The sequence below is a fragment of the Parus major genome, chromosome 15, assembly GCF_001522545.3.
Source record: "Parus major isolate Abel chromosome 15, Parus_major1.1, whole genome shotgun sequence".
Classification (NCBI taxonomy): domain Eukaryota; kingdom Metazoa; phylum Chordata; class Aves; order Passeriformes; family Paridae; genus Parus; species Parus major.
Genome location: NC_031784.1, coordinates 9,416,706 through 9,427,431, shown reverse-complemented (window position 1 = coordinate 9,427,431; position 10,726 = coordinate 9,416,706). Strand labels below are relative to the sequence as shown.

General features: G+C 50.1%; 1 protein-coding gene across 3 annotated transcripts in view; it reads right to left on the bottom strand.

Annotated features, from left to right (window-relative positions):
* Positions 1-312: 312 nt before the first annotated feature.
* Positions 313-10,726, bottom strand: part of TBX5 (T-box transcription factor 5) — a 40,516-nt gene continuing 30,102 nt past the window's right edge. For all 3 annotated transcript variants that reach the window (XM_019008394.1, XM_019008393.2, XM_015643584.2), the window contains exons 8-9: positions 9,835-10,061; positions 313-1,301 (exon numbers count right to left, since the gene is read on the bottom strand). In XM_019008394.1, coding sequence (XP_018863939.1) covers positions 724-1,301; positions 9,835-10,061 — 805 coding nt within the window. In that variant the 3' untranslated portion in view covers positions 313-723. The remainder of the gene's footprint in view (positions 1,302-9,834; positions 10,062-10,726) is intronic.

Genomic DNA, 10,726 nt, shown 5'->3' with positions numbered 1-10,726 from the left:
GAATGGTTACTGGAGAGAATTTTTGGGTATTTGTAAGGAAACATAGCTCCCTGTGGGAGTAATTTCACTCTTGGTACAATGCCTAGGTGAGGAAGGTACTGGATTTATTCATTTGGGGGTTCTCAGTACCTCTTTCTGTTGAAAAGTAAAGATAATGCTAATTAAAAAAAAACAAAAAACACCACTCCAAAATCCACCCCTGGTAAAAAGGGCCGGTGTCTTTTTTTTTTTTTTTCTGAGAAAATGGAAAGAAAAAAAATATATATTATTATTTATTATATAACATTGTCAACATCAACACCACAAAAAAAAAAAAAGTAACATCCTAATTGTTCTCGTTCAAGCATTCTGACTGTGGTGAGAAAGGCAGCAGGAGTTCGGTGTCCCTTGGAGAACAAAAAGAGCAGAAGGCCGGGGGGGGGATGAGGGTGGTGGCAGCAACACAAACTGGGTGGGACCGTGGAGGGACAGAAGTGTGCTGGGCTGTTGGCTTTTCTTTTGAGACAAAAGAAAACGAAAGGGGGGTCAGGACAAGTCACACCGAGGCCGATGACTTCCAGCCGTGCTTTCAGTCAGTGTCCGTCCCTCTCGAGTGCTAGCGGTGAACATTCACTTCAAGGAGTCTTGCAAAACGCTTTGTTATCAACAGGGGGATTCTTTTCCTTTTCCTTCTCCCGTTTTCTCGGATTTCCCCGTGGCTCTGGCACTTCCCTGCCCCCCTGGTTAGCTGTTCTCGCTCCACTCTGGCACCATCCCCACGCCGTGCACAGAGTGGTACTGGTGGGGCGACAGGGTTCGAGGCACGCCGTGGGAATACAGGAATTCCGCGGGCTGGAGGCTGCTGGGAGGGGACTGGATGCCCGTTTGAGGTCCACACTGCCTCACGATGGGCTGGTGGGAGCTTTGGTGCTGGAACATGCTGTGGGTGTCTGCGATTTGGGGCGACGTGTGGTTGGTCACGCTGCCCAGGCGAGGCATGAGCGGCCCCGAGGTGAAGTGGGCAGAGAAATGCTGGTAGGGTAACCTGTCCATGGGCTGCATGGCAGACACTGTGCAACTGCTGTACGAGGGCACGCTGGGCCACGTGTTACAGCTGATGTCCTCCAGGCTGGGCACGGGCTCCGTGGGCGGCGCCGAGCTGGCGTACATGCAGGCCTGGCGCTGCGCCGACTCAGTCCTGTACGACGTGTTCAGTCCCTGCTGCTGAGGGTAACTGGACCTGTAGAAAGGGTCCTCGTCTGCTGGAGAGGTTTCCATGTAGGGCTTCTTGTAGGGATGCTCGGTGGTGGAACATTCCTCATCTGTGGGGAGAGAAAAGTGCTGGTAGGCACCAAGGAGAGTGAGGCCGCAGCTGAGCCTCCCTCTCGGCAGCCCTGGTGTTACCGAGGACAATCTGACACTTCCCTGGAAATGATCTCGGTCTATCCCATGGAAACCAAGCCTTGAGCTTGGCCCTCTCTGCTGGAGTGGGGAAGGGATTAGCCAGGAGCTCTGGGAGGAAAATCGAGATGCTGGAGGGATCCTGAAGTTTATCTTACTTGGTGATCCCCCCATATGCTCCCCATCTCCTTCCTGCTGCCACTTTTACCTGAGGAAAAACATCTACCTGTGACCTCTGCACCTACCAGGGTCTCCATTTCCCCCCAGGAGGCTCAGAGCTGATGCTGTCAACTCAAATCCATTACTACAAAACATTTCCATGATAAAAAGAGACAAAAAAAAGGAGATCACAATAAAAATCCTCCCAAGAGAGCACCAGGGATGGCACGGTTGGGACAATCAGATTTGGAGTTTGACAGCCCCAGCCTTCAGCTGTGCCAAGGCAGCTGAGCACTTAAATCCACACAGGGCTGTGGGCACATAAATCCACACAGGGCTGTGGGCACATAAATCCACACAGGGCTGTGGGCACATAAATCCACACAGGGCCGTGTGCTGGAGCCAAGGGGAACAAAGGAGAAAAGTAAATTTCACAGCTAGTAACAACAAGGCACATCTTGCAGAGCCCTTTGTTTCCTGCAGCATCCCAGGCCAGCAGAGGGAAGGAGATAAACAATTTAGGTGAATTCTCCAGGGTGAGGCCAAATGAATAAATGAATGTGCATTTATTTATTCATTCACAGGGTCATCAAATGAAATCCAGCTCTGCTGGAATGGATGGCAAAATTCCCAGGGATGAGCACTTCACCAAGAGATTTTAAGGACAGCGTGGCAAGGGAAGGGGAGCTGCTCTGACATGGATTAATTTTGCTGCTGCCTCAAAAACAAGATTTCTGGTGCAGGCAGGAAAACATCCCACTTGGTTAGAACTCTCCTGGCTGCACCCTTTGAACAGGGGTCAGATTTGAAAGAAATTTGGAACAAGTTGCCCTTTACTATTTTTCTCAACCAGGATGTTTTGAGTCCCCAAAATACAGTGGGGAAACAAACCCCAAAGAGTTGCACAGAAAGGAGGAATATCAGAGTATCTGCCCCACAAGAGGCACAGAGGTGTTGCTGCCAGGCTGCTCCGAGGGGAATGCTCATGTCACACCTTCAGGAGGGGCAGGTGGGCAGTGCAGGCATCTTTTGTTTCTTCTAAACACACACATGCACATAACTCTTATTGCTGTAAACAGCCATGAGGGCACTCCTGGAAGCTGCACCCTCTCCCTGCATGTAAAATAACCTGTTATTCCCACCCAGGGGGCTTCCAAGTCCAGCTGGAACAACTGCTGCTGTGCATCCTGGTCCAACAATCCCACAAAGAGCAGGTACTGAGGGTACTGAATGTGGGGACATTCCCCACAGTGGCCTTTGGCTCTGTAATAGCATAAATTCAGCTGCAAAGCCACAGGCCCATATCTTTCTTCCTGACAACATCAAAGCCTGGCTCCTTCACCTCAGCAATGCAGAGCCCTGATAACCAAGTTTCTCCTCTGCCTTCCCTGTAAATTGGGGTGGGAAGCAGGATGAGATAAATGAGCAATTCCATCCCATTTTTAAAACCAGCTGAAACAATGAGCAGGGAGATGCAGGAATGTGTCACCCTCCGTAATCCAGCTCAGGTCCAGTGTACATAGGAGCAGGGGAAGGATGGAGTCCCCTGAAAGCCAAAAGCTGTAGGCACAGGTCTAACCTCTCTCCTGATCTCAGCTCCATGACAGGAGGTACATCTGGAACAACAGCCTGAGCTTTTATGGACAGTGTAAAAAGTTTGGATTCCTGACCCACCGCTGAGTAATAAGAACACTGGGGTGGAAAAACAATGTCTTGTAAAATGCAGCATTGTTCTGCTAATAAAGTTTTCAGCATTAAACCGCATCACTCTGCTGGCACCAGAAATCATTGGCTTGGGGTTTGACTGTTTATTTTATTTTGATTTTTTTAAATATACAACACAAACCAGTCAAACTCTGTTTTTCCATGGTGTAAAACTGCCTGACTTACAACCTGAGCTTGCTGATTTTTCCATTTAGCTGAGACATTTCACTGCCCTCCACAGCCCAGCTGGGCAGAGCTGCAGTGTCACAGAACCACTTCCAGAATCCATCACAGGTGAAGAGGAAAAAACAAAGTCAACCATGATTTCAGTGGAAACCCCAGAAGTGCCCTCTGTCCTTCTGTAAGCTCTCAGGATCACTCTGCTGGTCCCTCTAGAGCCAGGTTCGCTGATGTTTTATATGGAAAGGGATTTTAAGGTGTCTAAGGACCTTCTTTCCATCTCCAAACAGGACCTAGGCACTAACAAAGGATTCCAGCCCGCCCTAACAGCTTCTGCCTGCCCTCCTGCCCCTCTTCCCAGTGATTGTCCCATCTGTGGAGCCTCAAAGTGCTAGAGAGGGAAGAGAAGGGTCCATGTACACCCTGAGGTGGGATGGTGCAGACCAGAGAGCCTCAGCTGGTGCTGCCTGAGGAATTTACAGCAGTCTAGGCTCTCTGGTCTTGTCCCACCACTCCTCCCAGAGGAGATCAGAGCCAGCACAGAGCAGCTGGAGGGCATCCCCAGGTTTGTCTAGAGCAGCTTTAGGGTGGACAGGGGACATCTTCAATGACAAAAGGAGCACAAGACAGACAGGTCTCTCATGCAAGGCCAAAGGCTGAGGTTTCAGTTCATCCTCACGGGCTCTGGAGCCTGGACAGTGCAGCTCAGGGCCATAATCCTGTCCCTGAAGGACCTCTTACCTTCTCCTAGCAATGTAAGCAGGAGATATGTAACTGCCTGCTCAGGGTTTGATTCCTAATGCTGATTCCTGATCACAGCTCCTTGTCCTTTTCCAGGTGCCACTGAGCCCTCAGAGGAGTTGTTGGCTATCCTGGGAGATATCCTGACCATCCCCCACTGCTGGTGCTATTCTTGGAGGCCAAGGGTGGTGCCCAGCTCTAGGGAGCAGCCCCTCCATGCTGCACAAGCCTCAAAAATCAGGAGGTGTTGCCAAGCAGGGGGAGCTGCCAGCACCAGGGAGAAGCTGCTCCGACGTGAATCCAAGGAAAACGGAGCCTGAAGAATGGGGTGGAAACTGGCTCCCTCACAAGGAATTTGATGATCTATCTAACGAAGGAGCTTGAGCGGGAGCATGAGCGCTTCCAAGATTGCCGGTATTTACTACTTCCAGCTGGGCTGTAAATACCACGCAAATGACTTTTAAAATGGAATTTTCCCAATTCCAAGATCCAGGCCATGTAGAATGAAATGCAAACATGGAAAGCCTCTGGACTTCAGGGTGCACAGGGCCTCCCTCTCCCCCCTGGTGTAAATCAGGAGAGCTCCTTTCCCACACATGACACTCAGCTCCCCAGGATGGAAGACAATGAAGACTGGGACACGACTTGTTTGGTTTTTAGAGCTCACCCACACTTCCAGGGCATTACAGGAGGTTCAGCCTGACTCTGTGAGGGAGACACAATGGGTGATTATCACTAACTCTGTTGTTTTATCCAGCATGGATTCCAGCATGAATCAGGCACGAGCCTGAAGAGCCACTACCAGGGTGCAAGAGTGACAAAGGTTGTCCAAGAAGAAAAGAACAAGGCAGATTCCATCAAGATGAACATCTCTAAAGGACAAATAAGCCCTAAATCCTAGGACATGGAACCTAAGACACACCAGCCATTCCAGCTATTGTACTGTTTGTGATATGGCTGTGTTGCATTGAACACGACAGGGCTGTGGGACAGGGACAATCCAAAAAAAATTCCCCAAAAGCTGGAATCTTTTCCACAGGCAGCAAATTGCCTGCACTCCCTGCAGAGGCTCAGGAGGCACCTCTGACAGGAGGTGGGGGATCAGAGAATGGATCAGGTCAGAAGGGACCACAGTGGGTTATCTCTCCAACCTCCCTGCTCCAGCAGGGTCAGCCCACAGCACATGGCACAGGATTGTGTCCAGAAAATTCTGGAATATCTCCAGTGAGGAGACTCCACACCCTCCTGGGCAGACACACTGATGCTTGGCCACAGGAAAGAAGTCCTTCCTCATGTTCAGGTGGGATTTCCCAGGAATTTCCTGCCTGTTGTCCTGTTGCTGGACACCATGGAGCAGAGCCTGGTCCATCCCCTGGCACCTCCCTGCAGACACTGACAGACACTGATGGGGTCCCCTCTTAGCCAAGGCTCACCAGCTCCCTCAGCCTTTCTTCATTAGGGGTATGAAACTACAGTGCCACAGGGGTGTGGCTGCACAGCAAGAGCTCTCTGAACACCTCCTGCCCACGCAGAGAGTCCCTTCCTCACCCTCAGTGTCCCACAGCCACCCTGCTCTGGGCTCCACTGGGTCTCTCCAGCTGCAGCACAGCCCAAGCCTTGGCCAGCTCATCACATCTCAAACATCAGCAGCATGAGCAGTGTGTCCTCCAGGGAGACATCCCATGCCTGAATTTTGTCCTGCAGATTCTTCAAGTGAAAAAACAAAGCTGGGTGAGATGTGGGAGAAGTTGGTTCAGTCAATAAAGAGGTCTGCCCAACCTGACAGTGCCTGTTCTTGAGGAGAAGGTGGAAAGGCATTGCTGTGTCAGCACTGAACTCATCAGAGCAGGAAGGAGATGAAAGATAAATCCTTCCCCAGGATTATGTCCAAGTTAGGGGGCTGAAGGACACGGTCCTCGCTGGTTGGAGCCAGTGGATTCTGCCACATCCCTCTACTCCCTCAGAGTGCCAACTTGACAACTTTTATAACCTCCCCAGGGAGAGGCTGTTCCAGTTGCCTCCTGTTCAGGATCACAAGCATCCCAGAAATCTGCCAAGTGGTTGGGATTGTGTAAGGCTGGGAGGGAGCAGAGGTTTAGAGGGATGACTATTTAGTCCACAGGATATCTGAGAGAGAAGATAATACAAGGGAAAACAAGGCCCAGTATCCTAACTGGGATGTGGGGCTAAATGAAAGACACAAGGCAAGCTGCCTGCTGGTGAGGCCTTCCGGGCTTCTCCAAGCACAACAATGGGAGAGGGAGAAGTGGAGAGCAACCAGAAGAAAGACAAAACTCCAACTGCTCTTTGTGTCAGCCTAAAAATCCATATCAAGAGCTGAGACCACTCCTTGATGAGATCCAGGGTTAGAGGTAGTCCATCCTCTCAAGACCAGTGACTGTCACATGCCATCAGCAATCCCAGTGTGGAGCTTGCATACAAGGCAGGATGATCCTTGCCATTCCCCATTCCTGGAAGAGTGACCCCGTTGCAGCACACTGGGGTCATTCCCAATGCTGTGACCCTGCCCTCCCACCTGCACACCAGGAATTACCAGATTAGGAGCTCTGGGATGTGTCCATCCTTCCCCAGCCAGGAGAACATCACCTCCCTGAAGCAGGGGAGCCTTCAGAGATAACATCCCCTGGCAGCCCTGCTGCTCTCCCCTAATGCAATTCCATATCAGATCTCCACAGTGAATCCATCTTGCCTTGACAGCTAAGAACAACACTGCCAACCTCAGAGAATAATCCTTGTTTTAGGTCACCAGGAAAGCAGAAGTTGAACAAGGTTCCTTTGAGCTGGGTGACCACAGACCTGTCTCTAACTGAGCCTAACCCAAGGCTTGGTTCTGATTGAAGAGGATGCAGAGAAACATCAGGAGATGTCAAAGCTGGAAGGAGACTGGCTTGGAAAACAGTGGTGGAATTCACCCAGAAGATGCAGACAGCAGCTGGTCTCAAACCCAGCTGAACTGCCCTCTGCCCCCAAGAGCACTTATCCATAACCACAGCCTTGGGAAAGGAAATAATCTGCTTGAGATAAATCCTAAACTGCCTGAGGAGGAGTCAATGCTTGGGGAGCGGATAATCCAATGCAATCAATAAGATTTCCAGCCCACAAAATGGACAGAGGGACAGTAGAAACAAACAAACTCTTGCTTTTGAGTTTTCTGAGGTGGTGAGGCTTGATAACTGTAAAGCAGAAATGTAAGAAAGGAGGAGAACTATGAGGGAAAACTCAGAAATGAGAGGCTGGAGCAGCAAAAAAAAAAAAAAAGAGGAATATCATACATAGGATTATTTTCCCATGTCCAACAAAGATCCTTGCTGGTGCTGGAAGGAAGTTCCGTGCTCAGTGACATGAAACCTTGGATCACACTCTGATTTATCCGACCCGAATTGCTCATCTCTAGTGAATTATTTTTTTTTTTTAATTTTAATTAATTTCACTTTGCAAAGAGCTGCTTGGCAGCTCAGGCTGGCTCTCTGGTTCCCATTAACTTTGTGTTTCTTTCCTCTAAGCCCTGGTGGCTGTTTTCGATTTACCAAAGGCACGGGGAGGGGAGAGAAAAGGCGCAGGGAGGAAGGCAGAGGCTCGGGCTCCCGGGACAGCCAGCCCCGCGGAAGAAGCCGCTGGTATCGGGCAGGACACCGCTCCTCTTTGATTAAAGCGTTTGGCGGCTTTGATAAAAGGCCCTTAACTGCTTGTGCCACTCAGGCCGTGGCAGAGATAAGGAGAGGCCATCGGGCCTGCAGACAAGGCCGCCCTGGGCCTGTCCCTGCGCTGTGGCGAGGGCCACGCAGGCCGAGAGGGGCCGGGGAGCTTTATTCCAGGGCAGATAGCCGTGTCTTTCGTGACAATAAGAGGAAGTGAGATAATTGGGGGATTGAGGGAAACCACCCATGGAGACACCACTTAGCGGGAATCCCAAAACTGGAAGGAAACCTCTGTTGATTCCTTATCACGTTACAATGCGGAGGCGAATGATGAATTGCCCCGCGGGGCTGGGACGCGCAGCAGTCAGGGACTGTCCCGAGGGCCGGTTGCCATTTGGGCCAGCTTGTTTTGGTTAGTTTTGGATAAAGGGGAAAGAGGAGAGGTGAGAGCTCAGCTCCCAGGACAGAGGAGCTGAGAAAGGACTCGCAGGAGCTGTAGCTCCCAGTGCTGAGGAGGGACCCTCTGTCACCAGCAGTGGGATTTTGCTGCAGCCCAGCCCCTCACACCCACGGCAGCGCAGGGTAAAACACCCCACACACCTCTGAGCTGGGGACACTTCGGGCACACACTGCACCTCCTCATTCCTGCCTCACAGCCAGCTCAAGGCCAGCATCCCCACTTCCAATCCCTGCTCTGACACATTCTGTGTGAGCACAGTCACCTGCGCAGCTGGAGGGGACAGAAAATGCCACCTGTTTTTCCTTGTTTGCCTCAATCTCGGGAAAATATTAGGATTTCTCAGTTTTTGTTTTACTTTGCATACCTGTACACAACCCACGTGCTCCTACAATATCCTGAGGATTCACCAAGGATGTGGAAGAGATTTCCACTGCTGCCCTGCCTCCTCTGCCAGCACTTCCCAACCTTAGAATGTGTGTCTGCACATCCCAGTGCTCCAGGGGTTATGTTGCTAAAAATAATGACATGTCTCTGACTGATAGGGCCGTGCAGGGAAGCGGGAAGGGATCTGCTGTGGGGAGAAATTCCTGGTGCCCTCAATGCCATGGTGCTTGCTTCCTTCTGGTAGCTTTTCCATGGAGTAAATCCTGAGAAAGCCAAGGGGATTGGCAGAGACCAGCTCTTGCCCACCAGTTTGTGTATCCAGCCCTGGAAATCCCCTATTCTTTTTCCAAGTAAAACTGACCTAAAGCTTTTGCTATCTCAGTCCTACAAGTGGTGCTGCATTGAAGCATTCCCTTTGTTTTGGGTGAGGAGGGCAGAGACCACAAACCCCTTGCTCCTGCCCAGAACAATTGTCCCATTGCTATCAGAGGGCCCTTCACACCGGGACGAGCCGAGCAGTCAGTGGAAAGCCCTCAGTTTGATCCCTAAAGCTCTGTCAAAGCAGGTCAGTGGCAGCAGAAGGGAAGGAACATGGATATCATGGGTTTCAATCCCAGGCACCCTTCATTAGCCCGAGCATTTCTGCAGACAGAAAACTGTCTCCCAACTGTGAGACAGCCCCAAGCTGAAAACTGGGCAAAATGCAAACTGTCAAGGTATCTCCACTTGGAGATTAGCCCTGTCTGGGGGGCTGCAGATAAGTCATCTTTATCTTCAGCACCAGCTATCTTTCCAAATGTGGATTCACAGTGTGTGAAAGGCACTGCCAGCCCCCCAAACAGCTCATTCCCAACCCAGCAGAAATGGGATTTTAGAGTTTCCCAGCCCAACCTGGGGGAGCTGCCCACAATCCTCATGCCCTGCTCATCCTCCAGCATCACTTATTGTGTGCTATTTTTGCCCAAAAAATCAACTATTGGAGGAGGGAGAAAATTAAAGTATTTTCTCACTGAATATCTAAAATATTTTCTTTCTTTCAGTTTAATGTTTTTCTATCCACAAAGGCCGTTATCCTTGGAGCTGTCCAAGGGGGAAACATCAGGAAGCAATGCTGACAGTCATGTTAGGAGGGGATAAACACAAAGCAGGGAGCAGCCAAGCTCTGACCTTTTCTCTTGGTGCAGTGGTAGATCTGGCCATGCTCCTGGGAGATGGGGTAGGGGTTGGCAGGAGGCAGCAGGTCCTGGGAGGTGCTGGACACCCCATTCTCACACTGGTACTGGGAGCCCAGGTTGGAGGAGGCTGAAAGGACCCTGGTCTCACCGCTGAAGGGGCTGTGGTTGGAGGACACTTTTTGTCTCACCGTGCTCCTGGGAACAACTGGGTACTCTTTACTACAAGTGAAGAAACAAAAGAGAGACAAGTCAGCAAAGCAATCAATTAATAAATAGATCAGAGGATTAATAAATGAAGGCAGCACATTAGTGTCATGGAGTTTGTTTAGGCTTTCAGGGAAATGGAGATATCCATCCCAGGAGGCTGCAGCCCTGTCACACTTTATACATTATTCCCTTTCCTTTTAGTCCTCTTAAATTCATGTCTTTTCCACCACCACTATTTTATACCCACACATAAAACAGATAAATGCAGTTTTAGCAAAATAAACAAGATTTCTGTTTACATATTGTAGCATTTATAAACTGTATACTGTTTGTGATGTATTTGTAATATGCACATGCATGTAAATAAAAACAATTTATGCCAAGCTGACTTGGAAATTAATTAAATATTTAGGTCTACTTTTTTCCACCCTTATAGTAGTTGTCCCCATTCCTTTTGTCTGGAGTCTGTCAGCCTGGTTGTCCTGGGTGGGGGATCCCTGCACCACAGACCAAGCTCAAAAAAGAGAAATAAATAAATCACTGAGATTTGATGTGCACCAGAGCCTCAGCAGAGCCAGAATGGGAGGGAAAGCCTGGATTGTTCCCTTGTCCCCAGATCTGGTTTGAAGTTGGGATGCTTTGCCAACAAGGCTGGAAATCCCCTCGCCTCAAAGACC